The 23,092-nt window shown below is 45.1% G+C and overlaps 2 protein-coding genes across 2 annotated transcripts; one reads left to right on the top strand and one right to left on the bottom strand.

Annotated features, from left to right (window-relative positions):
- Positions 1-6,618: 6,618 nt before the first annotated feature.
- On the bottom strand, positions 6,619-18,119 carry LOC4338207 (probable LRR receptor-like serine/threonine-protein kinase At1g05700). The gene is made up of 15 exons (XM_066310858.1): positions 18,017-18,119; positions 14,573-14,928; positions 12,715-12,781; positions 11,583-12,638; positions 11,145-11,307; positions 10,883-10,954; positions 10,230-10,301; positions 10,016-10,096; positions 9,562-9,734; positions 9,214-9,419; positions 8,974-9,100; positions 8,513-8,584; positions 8,201-8,393; positions 7,609-8,079; positions 6,619-6,755 (listed from the first exon to the last, which is right to left on the bottom strand). Exons 1-15 carry the CDS (start codon positions 18,117-18,119, stop codon positions 6,722-6,724), a joined length of 3,246 nt encoding a protein of 1,081 aa, XP_066166955.1. The 3' UTR covers positions 6,619-6,721.
- Positions 18,120-20,796: 2,677 nt separating this feature from the next.
- Positions 20,797-22,382, top strand: LOC4338206 (expansin-B18-like). The gene is made up of 4 exons (NM_001420291.1): positions 20,797-21,057; positions 21,174-21,286; positions 21,385-21,578; positions 21,699-22,382. Exons 1-4 carry the CDS (start codon positions 20,895-20,897, stop codon positions 22,021-22,023), a joined length of 795 nt encoding a protein of 264 aa, NP_001407220.1. The 5' UTR covers positions 20,797-20,894; the 3' UTR covers positions 22,024-22,382.
- The last annotated feature ends 710 nt before the right edge of the window (positions 22,383-23,092 follow it).

Below are 23,092 nucleotides of genomic sequence, written 5' to 3'. Positions count from 1 at the left end.
AATCCATCCTTCCAGCTAGTCTTCGAGGATACTCCCCGCACACAGCCTAAGTGCTTCAGTTTGCCCAACGCATATGTGGGCTCGTCCCAGTCTCTATCTGGCAAGAATGTCCCGGCCTGTTGCTGCGTGACGATGTTCTTAATCTTGACAGATACCTCCTGGAGCTTTTGATCCTTGAAGACTACAACCCCTTCGGGGTGAAGGCCGGTGTTCTTGCACGCACCCATTTCCTGCTTCGTGGGTTGTGTTTTTTCATAGGAACCTCTTTCCAAGCCTTCTCCATATTTTCATCTTGTTTTTTCCATTTCTTCATCGCTTGACGGTAACCGGTCGATCCCAAATGATGAGGATGTTCATTCCTTCTTGCTAGTTCAGCCATCTTCTGGCTCTTCTCCTTTTCTTCGGCCAATGTCTTCAGGGCAACGAACTCATCCCTCTGGGCCTGTATTATCCTTACGTAGTCCTTATACGGCGTGAGTCCCTTCTGGACATATTTCCTATTCAGGTCTGTTTTCCAATTTCGCCACAGCTTGCCCATAGTCTTCAGCGCATAGTTGTTGACAGTCGTTATCGATCAGTTTCGCCCATCAATATTACTAAAATAAAGGAGAACTAGTTATGCTTGCAATGCATATTTATGTTAGAATAAACTATTTTCCACTAGCACTTGGATCCTAACTTCTTGCAGAGAATACAGTAAAAAATGGAGGAGAACCGACAGCAAAACAGACGATCAATCAATCGAACGTTGTCGAGAATCGAACTTGTGGACAAGTGAGCTGAGAACACTAAATTGACACGACCAAATGAGCCCAAAATTTTGTAACCATAATATACCATGAATATTTCTGTGCCATTGCTGGGAATTATATTTCTAGTAAAGTCATTAAGAAATACCAACAATAGTGCTTCCCTTTATCATCGTCTGTCCCTTCGAATATTCAAACTTGCTTTGCAGCGACATCCAACAGCTGTTCTTTCTATTGTCGGGAACTTTCTTCCAATCCTTCAATGTGATCTCCACGATATCCCTGACTACTGCCCCACATTGGTTGCTATACTTGGAACATGAGTCTTCTGGTGATAGGGGTTCCCCTGTCTCACATCCGCCTCAGCACGCTGACTTCTTTCAACATGTTCTTCCCTCGCTCGCCCCTTCTTTTCTTTGGTTTACTTGAAGTTGTGATGAGCATGACAGCTCTAGTTTCAGCTTCAGCTTCGGGTGCGACTTGGGCTTTCCTTTTAGAGCAACGTGGAGCATTCTTCTATATTTGCATTTCACGTGACTTCAGTTAAAATCCATAGTATGTCCTTAATAGGATTGGAACTAAACATATATAATATATTACGTACCACCGGTTCGCGAGGGCTGTAGTCGGAGTCAACTTCTTCATTGTTGCTCCCGCCCTTTCTCTTCCTTGCAAGAGAAGGATGGGGGTCACTCGGTGAGTGATACGATCCACTCTCTGCTTCACTGAAGCTTGACAACGACGATTCCTCCGCGACTACTTGCGTGCAAATATCTTCCTCGACGACGGCCTGAGTTTCCTTACCCTTGTCACCCGTGGGTTGCGCTTCTATGGGTTTTTCCATTGATATCCTTTGAAGGTGAATTTTTATTAGATGTGCAATATAATTATTTTCTGTGATGGTTTGATAACCTACAAACTAAAAATAAATAGACAATTGCACTTAACCCCTAAGTTCCTTAATTATCAAAAAAAAAATGACAGATTTCGAAGTGCATGGAGAACTATGGTGTCTTGGTCGGTTCCATCTATGGACTACCCCGACCAAACCAACATAATTCCCCATGCACTTCGTATTATGTGATGGTTTGATAACCTAGGAACTAAATGAGGAGATGCAGGTGTATCTTTCCTTAGGAATTTTATTCTGGATCCTAGGGTTCCGGCTCGATGTTGTCCCACTAGTTCTCGCTGACGTGGGCTCACCTTGCTGAGACATTTCCTAAATAACTGGTGTACGGCAAGAAAGTTAAAAGACAATACTAAACATGTATATCTTGATTACCCTAACTCATATATTTAAAGTTCCTTAGTTATCAAAAAATGACGAAATGTTCTGGTTGCCAAGGTGTCTTGGTCGGTTCTGGCAACCGGAACAGTTCGTATTCTTTGATGGCTCCATCTCCCTAGGAACTACATCTCACATCATATCGTTATCGTTAGCAAACTCTTTAATTGCTTTCAAGCTAATTTATTTTTGGGAACCCTTTCCCATAAATACAGCAACCAAGGGTGCTAGAGATCTGCAAAATATCGTAAAAGATATGTTGAATAGAACATGGGTGCATATAAAGGTTAATAGCTAGTCTTATACTGAGTCTAGTCCCAGATGGAAAAGGCTTACAGCAAAATAGCTACTTCCAGTAGCTGGATATTAACATAGTACTAGAGTTGCTAGTGGTTCTACTGCTGGTCGGTAGGTCCAACAGCATGGGTAGGTCCAGAAGCACGGGTATGAAGATGACCATTATCTAGCTTCTGATCTTCACCAGCGTTGTTGTCATCCTGTTGGCCCCCCGGAGCTGGAATTGAATTAAACAGAAAATAGTTGCATATGGTTAATGCTCTATAACAAGAATCAACCAAGAAAATTGATCAAAAGAGACTCTATAACAAGTCACATCATCAAGATTCTGACTCCTAGCGTTACCTGGCACCGAACCACATCCCATGAACATTGACTTAGTGGTGGCACCAACCACAGATGTAGCTTTGTGCTTGAGGGACTCTATCAGGGATAGTGCAACCTCGCCCGCCTGCTCAAGGTCTTTGAGAATCCTTTTAGCATCTATGAATTGGTTGCCAGCAGCAAGAGTGGCCATCCTCGTCCTCTCCACCTCCGATCCGGCCTCCCCCGCCATCTCTGTCGTATCAAACGCTGATTTTGCATCCTCAAATATGGAGAGCTTCACCTCAGCCTCCTTGCGCATCCTCTCAATGCTGACAAGCAACTCATCCTTGCTACGTGGAATCTGCTGCTGAGTGGGATAGAACCTCCTTGAGGCGGTTGACCTCTTCGAAGGAGTCAAGCTTACACCTTAATTGATTGGCATTTGTAATAAACAGGCGTACACCTCTGCACGCGTCGAGCAGTGGAAGGGTGGGGAGATCATGTTCGACGCATGCAATATTAGCAAGGTGGCTGCGAAGGGCCGAGGTCGTGCAGAGGTGTACGCCTATTCATCACAAATGCCAATCAATTAAGGTGTAAGCTTGACTCCTTCGAAGAGGCCAACTGCCTCAAGGAGGTTCTGTCCCACTCCCGGCAGCAAATTGCACGTAGCAAGGATGAGTTGCATGTCAGCATTGAGAGGATGCGCAAGGAGGCTGAGGTGAAGCTCTCCATATTTGAGGATGCAAAATCAGCGTTTGATATAGCAGAGATGGCGGGGGAGGCCAGATCGGAGGTGCAGAAGACAAGGATGGCTGCTCTTGCTGCTGGCAGCCGATTCATATACGCTAAAAGGATTCTCCAAGCTCTTGAGCAGGCGGGCGAGGTTGCACTGTCCCTGATAGAGTCCCTCAAGCACAAAGCTACATCTGTGGTTGCTGCCACCACTAAGTCAACGTTCATGGGATGTGGTTCGGTACCATGTAACGCTAGGAGTCTGAATCTTGATGATGTGACTTATTATAGAGTCTCTTTTGATCAATTTTCTCGGCTGATTCTTGTTATAGAGCATTAACCATATGCAACTCATTTCTGTTTAATTCAATTCCAGCTGCGCGGGGCCAACAGGATGACAACGACGCTGGTGAAGATCAGAAGCTAGATAGTGGTCCTCTTCATACCCATGCTACTGGACCTACCCATGCTGTTGGACCTACCGACCAGCAGTAGAACCACTAGCAACTCTAGTATTATGTTAATATCCAGCTACTGGAAGTAGCCATTTTGTTGTAAGACTTTTCCATCTGGGATTAGAATCGGTATAAGACTAGCTATTTACCTTTATATGCACCCTTGTTCTATTGAACATATCTTTTATGATCTTACGCAGTTCTCTTATGAAGATGCCCATGCACACCTGCAACAGTTCCTAGAGATCTGCAGCACATACACAGTAAAAGGCGTCATCCCAGATGCCGTTAGAATCAGGTTGTTTCCCTTCTCCCTCGTGGGGAAAGCAAAGCAGTGGTTTTATGTTAACCGTGCTACGATCAACACTTGGGACAGATGCTCTACAGCATTCTTGTCTAAATTCTTCCCGATGGGCAAAACTAACGCCATTCATGGAAGGATTTCTAGATTCCAATCAATTCCCGAAGCTTGGGAACGGCTCCAAGAGTATGTAGCCGCCTGTCCTCATCATGGGATGGATGCCTAGCTAATACTCCAAAGCTTCTACAATGGGCTCACACCCACGTCCCGTGACCACTTGGACACGGCAGCTAGAGGAGCCTTCTTTTCTAAGACAGTCAGTGGAGCCGTCGAGCTTATAGAAAAGATAGTGTCCAACATGGGCTGGAGCGAAGAACAACTCCAGTCCCGTCAGCAAGTCATGCACACCGTCAAGGAGACGGAAATGCTCGCTGCAAAGCTGGACCTTCTCATGAAGCGGTTGGATGAACATGAGAAGAAGCCTCAAGGCACCGTTAAGGCCTTGGATTCACACGTTACGTGTGAAGTTTGTGGCAACATGGGTCATTCTCCGAAAACCCATGAAGAGGCAATGTTCATGGGGAACAACAACAACGGGTTCCGTCCACAAGGAGGCCAGGGGTGGAACCAGCCCCACCCATATTTCCAAGGAGGCAATAACAGCGATAACTTTTCTAACCAGCCTTCCTTGAAAGATCTTGTTTTTGTGCAAGCCAAAACCACTAATGCTCTTAGTAAAAAGATGGCTACCAATGATAAGATTTTAGAAAACATAAATGTTAAGTTAGACGGTTTTGCTTCCGCATTTCAAAACCAGCTAAGTTTTAATAAGATGATACAAACACATCTGGCGCAGCTAGCTGCCTTAGTTCCCGCTAATGAATCAGGGAGGATTCTGAAGCAACCGGAACCTTCCGTTGAAAATGTTAAGACGATCACCACGAGGGGAGGTAAGTCCACTCGAGATCCACCGTATCCTAACTCTGCAGGAACAAGGAGCAGCAACAACAGCTAGGAAGCGTCGCTTAACAACACAACTGCGATAGAGGAGATAACTCAACCTGAGAGGATTGTGCCGCAGGAGTATTGCAACACAAGGCTACTGCCATTCCCCAGAGACACAAGAAGCTATCAGTGGACGAGCAGTTCGTTCGTTTTGTTGAGGTGATCCAAAAGATCCACATACACGTGCCGCTGTTGGATGCCATGCAAGAGCCCACCTATGCACGGTATCTCAAGGATATCCTCAACAACAAGAGGCCACTACCGACAACTGAGGTGGTCAAGCTGATGGAGGAATACAGCAATGCCATACTCCACAAGCTCCCCAAAAAGAAGAAGGATCTGGGGTGTCCCATGATCACTTGCTCGATCAGGACACAAAAATTTGATTAGGCCCTCTGCGACTTTTGAGCTAGCGTAAGCGTCATGCCCAAGGAGGTTTTCAACAAGCTCAACTTCACGGTGTTGGCACCAAAACAGATGCGCCTGCTACTGGCTGATTCATCGGTCCGTTACCCAGCTGGGATAGCGGAGGATGTGCCGGTTAAGATACGGGATTTCTTCATCCCGGTTGACTTCGTGATACTGGATATGGAGTCAGATAAAGAGACGCCAGTTATCCTGGGGTGTCCGTTTCCTAGCACCTCGGAGGCCAACATAGACGTGGGAGCGGGAAGTATCCATTTCCACATTAACGGGAAGGAAGAAAAGTTGAGTAGCACGTAACCGATATCGTGAATAGTAGTGGCATTTATCTAAAATGACATATTTATAGTGGCATGGATCCAACTAACCCTCTGATAAAAGTATATATGGTCGATTGAGAGGACGCAGTCGACAGAAATCACTGAAGTTATTTTTCTGTACCTTTATGTCTAGAGTAGATTAATATGATTTCTGTGCTGATTTGTTTGAAAATCGATCCAACTAGACTGCAGGCTAACCAACTCTCTCCGAATCGCCCAAACTCCTTTAAAGTTCTGAAGCTGATCCAAATTGAACTCCAAATTTGCTAAAAAAAGAATCACAGTTCTGAAGTTATCAAGCAAGGTTGGTAGGTTTCGCCATTTGTATGCATTTCTCAAACAACAGCACATAAACTGTGAAGGAGCGCATATAGCCACACACTGTAGGTGTGGTTAACTGTCTCACTTTCCCCGACATAGCTTAGAGTGTGGTTCTCTTAGCCATTTCATTTTCTTAAGCTAGGCTGCCGCTTGAATTCTTCCCTGAAACTTTAGCTTGCACCGCTAAACTTTTGCATTTTGTACAACGTTCTGGTGGCGGTGCCTGCTGCTAGCATATGGTGCGGTCGTGTAAATGAACTTTGATAGCTTCTAATACATCGACGCTTAAAGCGTGTTCGAAAAAATAACAATGATCTCTTGTTTCATATCCAGAATATTTTGCAGTTCATTCCAGCTCCTCAACTCAGATTCACCAAGTGTCCTGTGAAGCTGAATGTCCCATTCTCCATTTGCACATATCTATTTAACAGCTGCTTCAAGGTAACCAGACATACTGGCCATGTATGGAGAACTCGCTTCCGGTGTTCATGAGTTCATCCAACGTTTGACTGCGTGGAGCCCTATCCAGAATTGTGAAGCCCCTGAAGCATTCGACTGAAAGAGGCATCAATCATCACTAATTTACTCTCTTTCTTTCTCTCTTCCAAAAATATAAGCAGATTCAAAATTTATATCACAGAATCTATACAAGTTTTAGCCAACGAGATGCTTGGGAAGGGACTCTTAAGTAATTCAAAATTCAAAATGCAACTACAGAAGGGGCTAAAAGAAAATATTTTTCCATCTTAATTCTTACTAAAAAAAACCTAGAAATACTTATATTTTGAAACCGATATAGTATTTCTCTCTAAGCAGTTGACAGCATGGCTCTTCTGAACCCTATTCTAATATGAAGATCCACTTACAAAGCAGATATGCATTCATAGCTCCAGTATTTATAAATCCCAGCCCTCCAAATTCCTTTGGGCAACATAGTGTGCCGTATGTGATATCTCTTTTAATCCTCTAATCCCTTCCAAAAGAATCTAGCTCTGATACTGTCCATCTTGTGATGCGTTCCTTCAGTTAGCAAGTAAAATCCCATGGCACACTATTGTCTGTGTTATATCAGAGCCCCATCAGTTCCTTCACAATTTTTATCAACACTCTATGGCTCGTTGGATATATGCATGTATTCCCTGCATATACAGTTGATTGGTTTGGGAACTGAAGGATGATATGATGATACATACCATTAAGAAAGATAGAAATGATCACTCAGGCAAAAACAGAGCACCCTCTGTTCACCAAAAGTAACAGAAACCAGTGATTTAACAGGAGGAAACATTTCGTGCCCAAATACAGGAAGAATTTCATGCCAATCAAACGCGAGTACTAGACGTAGGGTTCATGACATATTAACACATTCCCGAGTAATTCCACAGGCCATCATTCGCATGTTACGTACCTTGTTGATGTTTCCACGACGGCCTGTTCTACTTGAAGCACGGCAATGGAGTCAGCAGCGGCGTCATGATCAGCACGCCCTGAACCGGTGAACCCAGCTGATGATGAGATGGTGGTGCTGGATCTCATGGAGTGCGGCGACGACCACGACATCTCCAGTTGCAAGCTCTCCGTCAGTGTGGTCACAACATCCGCCATAGTTGGCCGGTCCTGCCCAGCGGGCTCCGTGCAATCCAGTGCCAATTGTGCCACCATCTCTACAGAGCTGAGATTGCAATCATCTCGTATCATCGGATCAGCGATAGCCTCGATTCCTCTTCCGCTTGAAAGCCAGTCACGCACACACTGTGCAAGGTTCTTCTCTGTGCCATTGATGGTGACGATCGCTGTTCTCCCTGTGATGACCACCATAAGAACAACTCCGAAGCTGTACACGTCGTTGCTCTCACTTGGATGACTAGCTTGAAGGGATCTAAAAAGCATATATGCAATGCACGCTCATGGTTACTGCTGACAATGACCTGAACAAAATATTATGAATGGTACTAAACTAACACAGGTAGTCAGGAATTAACAAGTAGATAGTTATATACTCTGGGTCCATGTATCCTGGAGTGCCAGCCAGTTGGGTGATGGTGCGTGTTTCCACTGTCCCATGGATGGAAGGCCTTGTCAACCCAAAGTCAGATATCTTTGCTTCAAGGTTTGCTGTCAGAAGGATGTTTCCCGCCTTGACATCCCTGTGAATCAACCGTGGACTGCACATCGTGTGCAGGTAATTTAATCCTGCACGCATGTGTTTGTATAATTATTTCAAACATGGGATACTAGGCACAGTAAACTAAAATTTGCACTATTTAAAACTGATATGCAAATTAACTAAAATTTCTGGGTATGCGCAGTACCGTTGGCAGATCCTAGTGCAATGTTAACGCGTTGCAGCCAGGTAAGGGGTGGTTCAGGTGGATCTTCACGACCTGTGAACAAGAACAGATGGGCCTTTTGAAAATTCTGAAACTATATTTTATATTGTTTTCTTCCTTCTTTTATATATTTTTTTAACTTGAATAGAAACTGTTTTTAGTTCCAAATTTATTTTTCCTGTGATGCTTCATGACACGTACATAAGGACTCATTTTTAATTAAAAAAGTAAACCATTAACTAATCATACAATGCTTTCTATCTTGTTTTGACTAATGTGTGAATTCCTACTGTGCGTAATTAGAGTATGTTTTGTTTGATCAATGGTTGAGAAGAGGCCACATATGAATATTGCAGCAGTGTCAAACAAGCCTAGTACTGTGGTTTATGAAATGCTGCCTAGAGTATTGTGGGGGTAAAAATTTAATGTGACTAGCTACCGACCTCTGAGCCGGCCCTCCAGGGTTCCCCCATCCATGTATTCATAGACAAGGCATCGATGTTTCTTGTCGTTACAGTAGCCAATTAAGGACACCAAGTTCTTATGATGAACCCTGGTCAGGTGTTGAACCTGCAAGATACACATGGTTACATTTACACTATTTCTAATGATCCAATGATACATAATATAGATTAGGCCATGCATGCATCAAACTGTACTACAATTGGTGTCTTCGTACATACCTCTGCCAGAAACTGCTTATGATTCCCTCGCAAAGATGTTTGTGATTCAACCTTGACAGCAACGTCAGTTACATCCTCCAATTGACCAGCATAGACATGACCAAATCCACCCTCCCCAATTACATTTCTCCAGTCATTCGTGATGACTTGGAGTTCCTTGTACTTGAACCTCCGACTCTTGTATGGATCAGCTTCAGGAAGCACATCTGGATTTGAGAGACATTCACGCATTCATAGTCACTCATCCATTTTAAATAGCACTTAGTGTGCAGAATAAATGCTGCTGCATCTTTAGCCAAATGAATCCCTACGATGTTATCAATATACTGGTAATTTAGCTACAGTTACCTGGGTTTGTCTTCCTTCTCCTGTACCAAATGAAAAGTGCAGATAGGGACAGCGCGAACACCGTAGCTACTATGGCAGCAGCTATTACAAAACCTATAAATTTGTTCCTCTTGTTTTTGTTAGAAATGGGGTCGCATGTATGATTTCCACACAGGTTGGGGTTATTTCCAGTCCTAGCAAACAGAATGAACGGCGATTGGCATACATGTAAGAGATCACAATTAATATAATTCCAGGTAAATTGGCGAGATTTTAGGTGATTAAATTTCAATCAAGAATCCAACTATAGCCTCTAATTACAGGGCGCCAAATTGCAAAGGGTAATTTGCAAAAGACTGCCTGCAATCTTGTTTGACACATAAAAGATAACAGCAATTCAATGCAATAAAATTATAAATAGTATGAAATATAATGAGTTTCCTCCATCAAAAAGATATGAGAAACAAGTACAAACTTTAGTATCATCTGCCCACTGTCAGATTTTTCTTGCAGACTAGTTGGAACTGTTCCACTGAGGTTATTGCTTGACAAATCCCTATGACAGAAGAGAACTATATATCAAAATACTATAGTTTTGTGCGTTACAGTATCCAAATATACAGTATTATTTGCTAGAGAGCTTACACTAATTTTGAAAAGGATAGATTAAATGGAAGCGTAGAACGTACAGAAAGGTAAGCAATGGCATTTGACCCAGAAAGTCAGGTATTGATCCTGACAGGTTATTGTAAGATAGATCCCTGCAAACATAGCAGCATGATGGGTTGAGTTGCCAAAAAATAAAAACGCTGTAGTGTTATGTTATTATTTGAAACACAATGAAGAGAATAAATTGCTTGAATTGTACTAATATGCAGGCATAATGCCATGTCTTTAGCTAAGCTTGGACTAAGCGTCTCCAACGTCTGGCTACAGCACAATACATAGTAGCGGTTGGACCTGGACAGGACATGCTATATTATCCCTCTATTCTCAATTCTGTTCTATGCTCTAATACTCTGCAATCATGCTGTCTGCTCACACGATAGCTCTGCCCTCTTCCATTTTCTTCCCATTTCTCCTTATCTCTTGCCCAATCTGTTTTCGCTACTCCTTTTATCTGCTTTTCTACTATATTTTCCTCTCTGGATCCACACCAAGCAGAACCATGTAGAAGAAGCAACTATACCATAATATATACAAAATGACTAGTCTCGGTGGCATGATGACTCAACTCAACGTTACAAGTTGACATACATGTCTGCAACTTCTACTAATGATCACACTAAAAGTGTTGGAAAATGTATGCCTGAAATGATATATAGTAGTATGCATTACGTACAAGTGTCGGAGCAACAAAAGCTGACCAAAGGAAGCATCAATATCACCAATCAATTCGCTGAATGACAAGTTCCTGCAGTTAAGATCAAAGTATTAAAGTCAAAAGAAAAATGTACACTGTGTGATTTTCATTTTTTCTTTCTCTTAGCTTTCTGTTGAATGAAATTGTGCAAGTCAATAAAACTTCTGGCAGCATATATATGCATGCTGTGATATTGATCGTGCATGTTCTGATATTGATCGTGCATGCAGAATTAACTCACAAAGCTGTTATTCTGTGCAAACCCCTAGGATTATATTGGATGTCTCCGATGGAAGTATGAATGCAGCTCAATCCATCCCATACAAAAGCTTCGGGAGCACAAGGATCACCCTCCCAGTTCCTCTTCACAGAATACTTTGTCTGTATAGTCATCATGGCAATGGCTGTAGATATATAGCAAGCAAGTATAAAGCGGAGGAAAATACAGGTAAAGAGTGAACTACTTTTTATCATGATTTAATGACATATTACCTCCTTATTTTAATATATCATGTTTAGAACAAGCTAATTAGGCAAAAAAGGCTTAATTAGCTTGTCTTAAACATCATATATTAAAATATGGCGGTAGCAATACACAGACAAACAGACAGATGAACAAGCATGTCGATTGATTGGGAAGGGAAAAAATGTTGTAAAAGTTATAATTCATGCTACATACCATCAGAGGAGCCAGTGGAAGACTCATTCAGTGTCCGCCCTAAGAATATCTCCATGGCACTAATCAAAGGTGGAAGGTCAGAGATTATTGTTGTAATGAGGGAGATGCTATGCTGGTCTGAGCCTAGCACAGTTCCCGAGAAAACATCAGCCAACATGTGCCGTGGGCTGAATGCAGCAGCCAGCGGGGTGTTATCCACAGAAACAAGGAACTGCCGTAACAAGTTATCTGAGATAGCCTGCACCTCGGCAAAGTATAGCACAACAATGTACTCGGGGCCGATGCCAACATCCATGGATGCATCAGAACTCCATGGCAGGTCCATCCTTGAGGCATTCACCGCAGTAGATGCACTACGCATAAGATCAGAAGGTGCACCATAGGTGTCGTTTTGGGGGCTCTTGACTGTCCCATTGATTTTGTCAGGAACATCTTCCCAGCCAGGAATGTCTTCATACCTCTGCCAGAAGCGGTCGTAGCGATCAACTGGGTACCTAATGTGGTGCTCATCAGTTCCAAAATGGAAGCGATTGAAGCCAAAACTGACCGTTTCACGGAAAAAGCTGAGCAAAACTAGAGATTGTGCCACATTGTGCCACATTGGCCTTAGGTCAAGCCCTGAGATGAAAGGAGTTCCTGACCCAGTGTTTACCAAGCAAACCTGCAAGAATTCAGAAGGAGACACTGCAATCGTCTCATGGACATATGCTCTGCTGGAGTTGGTAATGTTCACCTTGACCCAGTAGTTGGCCCCAAGATAGAGATCAAAGGCAGGAGGTGAGTTGAAAGCATCGTAGTTGCCATACCCAAAGGTGGCCCTCACAAGATACTTGCCACCTCGTGTTAGCTGCTTGAGCGTATAGCAGTTGCGAGTTCCATTGGGAAAGTAGCGGACAGTTGTGTACCGTTGTGCAAGATCCCTCTGCAGGTTGCCAACATCAACAGTGTGAATAAACCCTGTATTTGTGAAGCCCACATCGGCTACATATGTTAGATTTGTCTTGAAATCTGGGTAGCTTGGCCTCGTGATATATCCACAGTCGATGCTTATGAAACCTGCCAAAGCAACATATGAAGATCAATATGAGAAATCAGTTCAACTCTATACATAATACAAGAGAAGAGGGCTTACCAAGATTGTCTAGTTGACCATGGATGCAAAACAACAAGCTTAAGGTGACCACAAAGGCGGCCTCCCACTGAGACATTGAAACATTCAAAATTACATTCTTCTGTTCCCGATTAATAGTGTATATAGTAACAATGAAGAATACGATCCTCCAATGCACCTATGTATAGCTAGATTTCTAAAGTGTGGTCCATTTTTGTGCAATAAAGTTCAAGCCAGTGAAAGCTTGCCATAGTTCCCATAAAAAAACTATGAAGAATACATCAAGAATATAATAATATCTAGGATATAAACAATTAAACAAGGAACAAAGCTCATTTCTATAAAAGAAGAAAACAAACATGTTCCATCGAAAACATCTGTTTATGCCGTAGCATTATATATTACAGAACAACCTATCACAGACAACATGATGGCTCCAGCTACCATTAACAGTAAAATGCTCATCAGTTGAAGGTCCAAAAGGGACTAGTTCATCGAGATTCTAATCTAAAATTGTTTCAGAGACATATTCTATGCCTGGTAATTGGTAAAGCAACATCTTAGATATATCTAAAGAAATCGGAATTGGTAAAAATATCGCAAATCGTACCTTGGGAGACCTTGGTCGAAACTTTTAACCATCGGATCACGCAGAGATTTTTGAAGTGACTTCTTCATCTCCTTCTAAGGTGACTCCCGCGGCCACCGAACTCCGGCAAGCAAGCTGGATTAGGTTTTCTTTGGGTTGGGGATGCGGGTTGAGAGGGGGTTCAGGGGCGGGGATGGTGATGGTGATGGCGCCGGTAGGGTGGAAGAGGGCGGCGGAGGCATCGGGGGTAGGAAACGGTTGGTGGCATTGGGAGGAGAAGGAGACGGGAGACCGGCTGGACTCGCCGGCGGGCGGCGGCGATGGCGACGATGAGGCCCATGCCAATCTTTGCGGAGGGGGATGGTTATGTTGTAGAGTTGGTACAGATCTCAGCCACCGGATACCAATCTGATGGTAGGAAAAATTGTTGTTTAAAATGGTGGGAACTCTCGGTCCATAAAACCAAACTCGTACTATTATATACACATCCAACTACAACTTTCTCTATATCTATCTAGATTCGTTATACCAGGATATATTATATCTTGGTACTAAGTTATCTTTTTAAGACGGAAGAAGTAAATTATCGTGGCTGTTCAAACTTTGAGCACCAATAATTTCATGCAACTTCCTCCCTTAGATTCCATGATTCTTTAAATTTTTATAGATTTCACTATTAATAATTATAAAAGTATTTAGTTGAAAGTTACTGAACAAGAAGATATATAGATTTGTCTTACTTCTATTTATTATATGTATTACAATAGGAAAATATAAGCAAACATATATTTTGGAGGAGAAAAATTATGGGACACTATCCCCCCGTTATAGTGGGACAGTAAACGAATATATCCTACAACTAAGGCCCGGGTTAGTTCCTAAAATATTTTTTCCAAAAACGTTGCATCGAATCTTTGGATATATGTATGAAGCATTAAATATAAATAAAAAGAAAAACTAATTGCACATTTTGCATGGAAATCGCGAGACAGATTTTTTTGAGCCTAATTAGTCCATGATTAGCCATAAGTGCTACAGTAACCCATATATGCTAATGGCGGCTTAATTAGGCTCAAAAGATTCGTCTCGTAGTTTCCATGCGAGTTATGAAATTAGTATTTCCATTCGTGTCCAAAAATCTCTTCAGATATCCGGTTAAACGTTCGATGTGACATTCAAAAAATTTTCTTTTCGTCAACTAAACACACCCTAAATCACCTTTTACGTGTGCAAAGGATGTCAAACTCTATCTGGCCAGTGTCATCCGGCCCCACATGATCACATTCCCACGAGGGATGGAGCAGCTGTCGGGAGGCAGCTCGGAGTCGGGGTTGCCGCCACACGCCTCATCCTCGAATTCAGGGAGGATGCAGCCGTCAGGAGGTGGTTCGGAGTAGGGTCACCGCCACACGCCTTCTCCTCGGATTTAGGGACAAAGCCGCCGTTAGGAGGCAGCTCGGAGTCAGGGTCACCGCCACACGCCTCGTCCTCGGAGTCAGGGACGATGCAGCCGTCGGGAGGCAGCTCGGAGTCGGGGTCGCTACCACACGCCTCATCCTCGAAGTCAGGGACGACGCAGCCGTCAGGAGACGGCTCGGAGTTGGGGTCGCCTCCACACGCCTCGTCCTCGGACTCAGGTACAAAGCCTAAACGAGATGCACGCGTAGTATCCAAAATGAGAATTAAAAGGTATGCCGTTCTCTAGCAACCCTCATTTTGGAGGCCATATCATTATCCAAAACATCGAGGATTATATAGCCGGAGGAAGTATATGTAATCACAGTATATAAAAGTTATATTAAAGTTATATTGTTACAACACTGGTCATGCTGCTGTACTATCAATTAATTTGCTGCGCACGTTTGTATCGTCATATTTCAATTCAGATCGGGCTGAATCAGCTTATTGTTTCTCTATTTTGTGGCTTCCGCAATTATATGATCATCATTTCCTTTGCAATTTTACTTTTTTTTTCTCTAGGAGTCATTGCTCTTAGGCTTCAATTATGTTGTGCATATACAATTTCTTGGCTTGAGAGTTCAAGAATGATACTAGGTTGGCACTCTTAGATGGCGGCAGATTTGTTTCAAAGGACAGGTAATCTTATTTTCTCTCACCCTTTTCTTATGTATCCCTTCTCACTGGGTGTCTAGGAGGTCACTTCTTCAGCTGTTTGGAGTTTGATTTGGCAGTTCAGTGGTGACTTTGTTGCACATTAGCAACGCCTTGTCACGCATAGCAGCGATCGGTGTGGTCTTAGTTTCTTGGAGTGTGTTGGTGATGTCGGTGTGTTTTGTTTTTTTTTTCTTTTTATAGTCTCACAGGATTGTAGTTTTGTAAAAAAAAAATTTCTATATCAATATGAAATATCGCATCGTCTGGTGGTGTTCCTTTTTTTTTAAAAAAAACACACAACAGGTGGTGTCAAGAAAAGTAAAAAGGAGAATTACAGAAACCACCTCAAATTAATATCACCCTGAGTTTGAGATTCCCTTCTATAAGATGATTTGTTTCAAATACTCCTTCCTAATTCACCTTGGTTTAAGATTCCTCTCCCCCCCCCCAACCCCAAATTGCCGTTGCTCACCCATTCTCGTAACACAAACCCCATATCACTTGTATGGATAACAATAAGCAAGAAGCCGTGGTTGTCATCATATCGGCCATGCATGCCCTATATGATACGACCGTGGCATTCTGACTCATGGCGTCTAACACGTCGTTGGACAGTGGTGGTCTTCGCATCTTGATTACTGGAAGATGAGTTGTTGTGTTTGCTTCATGGGGTTCAAGCGGTTGATTTTCTTTAGTAGATTCAAGAAAAGGAAGATGAGCTCGGTGCAGTTTATGTCACTGAGAAATAAGATATGTTTGGGATATGTACATAAAGAGATGCACTAAGTCATATAACACATGGAAAGAGGAGTCTTTTACCCCTATGCCATTAAGAAAGTTGGAGGTTACGCGTGTGCCACAAAAAAGTTTTGAGTCACCTATATGCCATGACACAAACTTTCGTTTACCCGTGTGCCATTCCATCCACCTTCTGTTAGATAATGAGCTCTGACATGTGGGACCCACGTATAAAAATGACTAAATTGCCCCTGAAGCATTTTCATCTCACTACTCTCCCGTGCAATTTCTCCGGTGCCCTAGCCTAGCACACCGCCGCCGCCGCTAGTCATCGCCGTTGCCGGCACGCCGCCGCCGCCGCCATCGCCGGTCGTCGCCGTCGCCGGCATGCCGCCGCCGCTGCCTCGCCTCGTCTATCCGGCGGCGCGCCTCCCGCCGCCGCCGCCGGTAGCCGCCGCTGCCGATTTCTCTTCCAAATGTTCCATCCAAAGTGGCTGAAATAGAGCAAGGGCAAAATAGATCTTTCAAACCTCCGTTAATCTCCGTTAGTGTTGATTCCATCCAAAGTGGCGCACAGGTAAAAGAAAGTTTGTGTCATGGCATACAAGCGACTCAAAACTTTTTTGTGGCACACACGTAACCTCCAACTTTCTTAATGGCATAGGGGGTAAAAGACTCTGGAAAGAGAGCAAAAAAAAACATGAACATCGGTAATTGAGAGGAATATCAAAACAAGGTGAATTAGGAGGAGGATATTTGCAACAATTGTCTTAAAGAGGGGGAGAATATCAAACTCATAATGATATCTGGGTTGGCTTTTCTAATTTTCTCTAAATAAAAACATCCCTCGGACAAAAGTTTTTTTAGACTGTACAACTCAAGACGCATACGAACACACACAACACCACACCACAACACACACTAGGATTGAGATTGGAGACACTAGGCCACAGTGAAGTACCACTGAACGCGCACAGGAAACGTGAAGTACCACTGAACGCGCACGCGTGTGTACCCTATTACCTAACTAGGACCAACTGAAATTGATCCCGGGGAAATTTGGAAAAATCCACTAGCGGGACACGCGAGTTGCGATCCCATGGATCGAACTCGCGTGGGCTGCCCGGACACACGCGTAGCTAGCCACCCGAGCAACGGTCGGTCCTCCCCTCGGAGGGGGGTTAGGCACCCTTTAGGGCTAAAGTTCCTGTTTCATCCATGGGTGGGTTAAATGCTAATGGGCCCACATAAGGCCCTCATGGGCAGGCGGCCTCACACCCGATCGAGAGGCCTAGAATAGTGTGCCACTAGCAGACGACGGCAGCAGCAGCCCAGCAGGATAATCTATGATATCTATATGGAATAAGTTCACCTACCATCCCTCAACTTTATGTCAAGTTTATCTGACATCCCCAATCCCCAATACCAGAAATGTCTACCCCTTAAATGTTCAAAATCGTGTAAAATAGGTCCCATGGCAGTATATATGAGTGGTTTCGCTGAAGTGTCATGCTAATCAGCAAGGAAGGAATAAAAAATTATGGGGCCCACTTGTCATCCTCACTCCTCCCCACTCTCACTATCCTCTCTCCCCATGCCACGAGCAGGTCAGGCGGATCGGCAGCGCACGAAGCTGGCAGGACAGAGCAAGCGATATGTGGAGAGGGGTGGCGGCGGTGGGGTGCAGAGAACGGCAGAGGACACTCTATGGGAGGATGGCGCGGCAGACAGCGAGGACAATGACGATGCAGTGGGCGGAGTAGGCCGGGAGAGGATGACAACCACACGCTTGGGGTTTTATCGGGAGACGACAACGACGAATTCGACCTCCTCCTCTCCCCCTCTCCTGCCAGTCTCCTCTCCCACTTCTCTCGCCGGTACGGCTGGCCACCTCTCCCCTCTCCCGCGGCATCACGACGACGAGCCTAGGCGAGTTGGGTGACATCATGGTGTCCGTGCTCCCGAAGAACCTCGCCTTCACCATCTCCGTGCCCTCGTCGGAGTCGTTCCACGCGTCCTCATGTTACCGAAAGGCCGAAGACGCCACCTACGCTGTTGTCTCCCGCATGCTCGGCTTCTCTACCGTCCCTCGCCGCCTGCGTGCTACGGACGTGGCGACGGCGCCGCACCGCCGCCGGCAGCAAGGTGGTAGCGCCCATCCAGGAGTTAGTGTCTGGGCTGAGGATCTCCGCCTGGAGGAGACCGGCGGCCTCTCCCCTCTCACCCGTCGGCGCGGCTGGCCTCTTCTCCCCCTTCTCCCACCGGTACGACCGGCGGCCTCTCTCCCCTCCTCTCCTCTCTCCCGCCGCCCCTCCCACCAGCTATCACAGGCTTGGGAAGAAAAGAAAGATTATGGGGCTGACATGCCGGCCCCACATTTTCTTCTACTTCACTTACACGTGGATCCCTCATTTTTTTTTATTTTTTGCTGATTAGGATGCCACGTCAACGAAACTGGGTATCCAACTGCTATCGGACCCAAATTGCACGGTTTTATATAGTTTGGAGGTGATGAAGATTTTCTGGTATTGGACGTAAGGCATATCAAACAAACTCAACGTAAAGTTGAGGGACGGTTAGTGAACTTATTCCTACAACCAGCACTAGCGAATTACTCCCTCCGTCCCAAAATATAAGCATTTAATTTTAGCATAGTGACAAGTCAAACATTTTTAACTTCAAAGAAATAAAAAAGGTCAATAATGTAAAATTGATGTAACTAGATTTATCATTAAACAAACTATCATAATATGCAACTATTTTTATTTAAAACATCATATTTTTATATATATTATTGGTCAAAGTAGTATTTCGGAGACCGTGTCAGGATAAAAGATGCTTATATTTTAGGACGGAAGGGAGTAGCATTTTGGCTTCATACCGTACGTGCGGTGCCGATTCACCGGTATGGCGGGACTCACGGGTTAATAGCAGAAATCAAGGCGGAAAAAATTAACTAGCCACCCGAGCACTCCAGCGATTTTTTGACGCGACCACAATACTCAACCTTAATTTCGTCATCCCACACATGCGCATGCATCGATCGCGACCGATCGATCGACGGTGTGCAGGCGTACGTGCAGCTAGCTACATTCATGCATGGCATGCACCAGGAGCCCGCCCGCCCGGCCGCCGGCCAAGCACATGCATGTTGGCCGCCGCTGTGACTTACGAAAGTCCACGCACGCGCGGTCCGCGCGCCTGATTCTCGCAGTGGTAGAGAGAGTCGTGGCTGATCTGATCGGGACGTACGTACGCCATGGCCCGGCAAAGCTGCCCCGAATCACGATGCTTCACTCGCGGGAGCCGACGGGGCGTCGCTCGTTGATCAGGAGAGAGTTGACGGGGGGCACGAGTGATTGGCGGATTTGGGGATGCGGCCGGGGATGAAACGGTCGATCGATCGGTTGACCGGGGGCCGGGAGGATCGTCGATGTCTCGATGATGCGCTAGGCCTAGCTAGGAGAGGTTTTTCAGGGGAGACGTCTCTCGGGCCTCGGCCCTCGGGATGCGCAAGCTTAGCGGTCACCATCGCATCACGCGCGCGTGTGGTAATCAACCGAAATAACGGCCAATCTCCTGTGAACTTTTGACTTTCCATTTTGCCAATAGATCAGCTAGCTTGCTCAGGATATATTCCGGACACGGAAAACGTAAAGCATCGTCGTCATGCAAGTAATTGACATTGTTAATTTGGTATCTACATATTATAATCATGTACAGTTACCCTCTGTTGCATATCAACACAACTGTACATTAATTGTATTACCTCTATCCCATAATATAAGGCACGATCAGAGTTGGCACGGTGTCCATAACTAATATTTAGCTTATAATTTCTCATATACTATAAAATTTGTATCAACAAAATTATAATCATATAAAAGTAAATTTAAATCTCAATATAATGATATAGTTTTTAACAAATAAAATTCATTCCATATTATACTAAGTGTTGGTCAAATGTTTTAAAGGTTAAATCTTGAAATACATGCACGCCTTATATTATGAGATGGAGGAAGTATTAATAACATGGGAGTGGATTCTAAATCATCGAGGGGATATCCCATCGTTATTTACATATGTTATCTAAATGGTCATGAAAAAAAATTTTAAAAAAACTCAATTAGATAGATTAATATGTTATAGATCATTCTACAAACATACAAGTTTCTACTAGTTGCAAGTTGCAACAAAATATAACTCATGCGGCCTTGGGAGTTCAGGGTGCAATGACGCATAATATGTGTATACTACATTCAACACGAGCTACATCCACGAGTAGAAGTTAACCAAAGATGGGCTACAGCTAAATGGTAACCAGCTTTGCTAGATCTAGCCAGGCAGGCAGAAACTGATCGAAAGGTAGTACATAATACCGGTAACTGCCATGGTCCCAATAACGATCGAATTGAGGATTGGACAAGTGAACTACACACAAAAAGGGCCGACCTACTACTACGTAATTAGCTAATCAATCTTTTCGGCTGTGCTTAATTAACGTATGTTGACCCTAGCCACGTGCATTAGTAGCATGAATGTGGAACTATCCAACAGAGCAAGCAAAGCAGAGCGATTTGTCTGCATATATGCATGCATGGAAGGATATAAGCCGTCGTCTGCTGCCTATAAATAGAACACCTCCTTTCCCTAGCCACCTCACACACCATCTGCTTGCATCTTCCCAATCTTTGCAAAGCAACAACAATCCTAGCAAGTTAAGCTAAGCACCCAGTTAGCTAAGCTAGCTATAGCAGCCATGAATTCCAAGTTCCAGCTGATATTGTCAACCTTCGTTGTCATTGCCGCTTTCACCCTGCTTCCACGTCCTTGCGCTTCCATCGAGTTCCACCGCAAGCTCTCCAGCTGGTCCAATGGCGGAGCTACGTGGTATGGTGCTGCTAATGGCGCTGGAAGTGATGGTAATTAAATACATATGTTGTCATCAGATGAGCGTTATTCTCGAAAAGAAAGTCGATCCATGCCTATATCATGCAGTGCGTCTTAACAACAATGCAATCAATATCTTTGTGTACAGGTGGGGCATGTGGGTACCAGGCTGCCGTCGACCAGGCACCGTTCTCGTCCATGATCGCCGCCGGCAGCCCTTCCATCTACAAGTCCGGCCTGGGCTGCGGCTCTTGCTACCAGGTACACATTACATATATACATATACTGAGAGAGAATACCAGCCGTATATATACGATGTACAATGAGCATATATTGGAACTTAATAAACAATGTTTCAGGTGAAATGCAGTGGAAATAGCGCTTGCTCGGGCAACCCGGTGACTGTGGTCCTCACCGACGAGTGCCCCGGGGGCCCGTGCCTCAGCGAGCCGGTCCACTTCGACCTGAGCGGGACGGCGTTCGGTGCCATGGCGAATCCTGGCCAGGCCGACCAGCTGCGCGCCGCCGGCGTCCTCCAAATCCAGTACAACCGGTAAACATCTTACACACTGTCTTCCATATGCATGCAGCGAGCAGCGACGGCGGCCAAGCGGCGCAACAGTTGCAATTGTGTCCTTTAATCGATCATCTGATCGATCTTGTCGCGTGTCAGGGTGCCGTGCAACTGGGGCGGAGTGATGCTCACCTTCGCCGTGGACGCCGGCTCGAACCCCAGCTACTTCGCGGTGCTCGTCAAGTACGAGAACGGGGACGGCGACCTCTCCGGGATGGACCTCATGCAGACAGGGGCCGGCGCCGCCTGGACGCCGATGCAGCAGTCGTGGGGCGCCGTCTGGAAGCTGAGCGCCGGCGCGGCGCTGCAGGCGCCGCTCTCCATCCGCCTCACGTCCAGCTCCGGCAAGACGCTCGTCGCCAGCAACGTCATCCCTTCCGGCTGGAAGCCCGGCGCGTCGTACACATCGACGGTGAACTACTAATGATCGCAAGCACTGCACCACAACTTGCATAGCTGCATGTGCATGTGCACCATGCATGCAGCTTTGCAATACATATATGTCTGCAGGCAAAAGGCATATATATATTGGATCGATTGGTGCAACAACGATGTGTACTTGTAAGTGTGAAATTAATAACGGCGAGATACGTACAGAGGAGGAGGCGCAGATGATTTACCAGTTCTCCCCTCATCGCTGCAGTTGTCGTACGTGTCAATGATTATCGTTATACGTGTTAATTACTGTGTGTGTGATCAGTGTTTGTAATGGCATAATAGCCGACCAGTGCTTATAAACGTGCTACTATATATGAAGTTATGAACTCAATTCACAATTTCAAATTGTACGTGTGCATATAATTAAGTATTGTCTTGACTCTGCATACATGGATGTCTCTCAGCATGTAACATGAAAAGGCTAACATTGCACGCGGTCGGCCGTGTGTGATCATGTCGATCTGTTTTATATCATGGCAAGATTTGCTATAGGACACCGAAAAATTATAGCCTTTGCTATAAGACACCCAAAGATCGTGAATCTTTTCGTGGATACGGTAAAAATGTTGTAATTAGCTACTGGACATATTCCTCCTATTATTTTATTATTTCTAGTTAAAATGGAGAGAGAAAGAGTTGTGTAAGTACCAAAATGCCCCTCTCTTTCTTTTCTTTTCTTCTCCCCTTCTTCCTCGCGCTTGCTGCTGAGCTGAGCAGAGGCGTGACGCGCGCGGCCAACGTGGCCGGTCCGAGCCGGGACGGCTCAGCCACGGCAGGGCGGCGGCGGCGGCGCATCACCAGGGTTCACCGCCGACGGCGACGATGCATGGCGGCATCCCGCACGGTGCCCGGGAAGAACTCGCCTTTGCCGCCCAGCAGCCGCCCCACACGGATTTCGTTGATGGCGCCGGTGCCCGGGAGCGGAGGCGCGAGTAGCTGAGCATGCAGTGGAGCATGGCGCGCGTACCACTGCCTGTCGACGACCGCGCACACCACCTCGCTCCACCCCGCGGCCTGGCCGCCGCCGCGCCGCACCACCCACCGGAGCGCCTCAC

This window comes from Oryza sativa, chromosome 5, assembly GCF_034140825.1.
Source record: "Oryza sativa Japonica Group chromosome 5, ASM3414082v1".
NCBI classification, from domain to species: Eukaryota; Viridiplantae; Streptophyta; class Magnoliopsida; order Poales; family Poaceae; genus Oryza; species Oryza sativa.
This window is presented reverse-complemented; position numbering and strand designations above follow the sequence as displayed.

What these genes read in the sequence shown, in the direction of transcription:
- LOC4338207 (XM_066310858.1), bottom strand. Translation starts at nt 18,119, where the DNA reads ATGGTGAAGGCGAGGTTCTTCGGGAGCACGGACACCATGATGTCACCC. An exon ending in TTGCACAGAATAACAGCTTT is followed by an intron (nt 10,955 to 11,144) that starts GTGAGTTAATTC and finishes TCTTAACTGCAG; the next exon opens with GAACTTGTCATTCAGCGAAT. An exon ending in GAGAAGGAAGACAAACCCAG is followed by an intron (nt 9,420 to 9,561) that starts GTAACTGTAGCT and finishes TCTCAAATCCAG; the next exon opens with ATGTGCTTCCTGAAGCTGAT.
- LOC4338206 (NM_001420291.1), top strand. Translation starts at nt 20,895, where the DNA reads ATGAATTCCAAGTTCCAGCTGATATTGTCAACCTTCGTTGTCATTGCC. An exon ending in TAATGGCGCTGGAAGTGATG is followed by an intron (nt 21,058 to 21,173) that starts GTAATTAAATAC and finishes CTTTGTGTACAG; the next exon opens with GTGGGGCATGTGGGTACCAG. An exon ending in CTCCAAATCCAGTACAACCG is followed by an intron (nt 21,579 to 21,698) that starts GTAAACATCTTA and finishes GTCGCGTGTCAG; the next exon opens with GGTGCCGTGCAACTGGGGCG.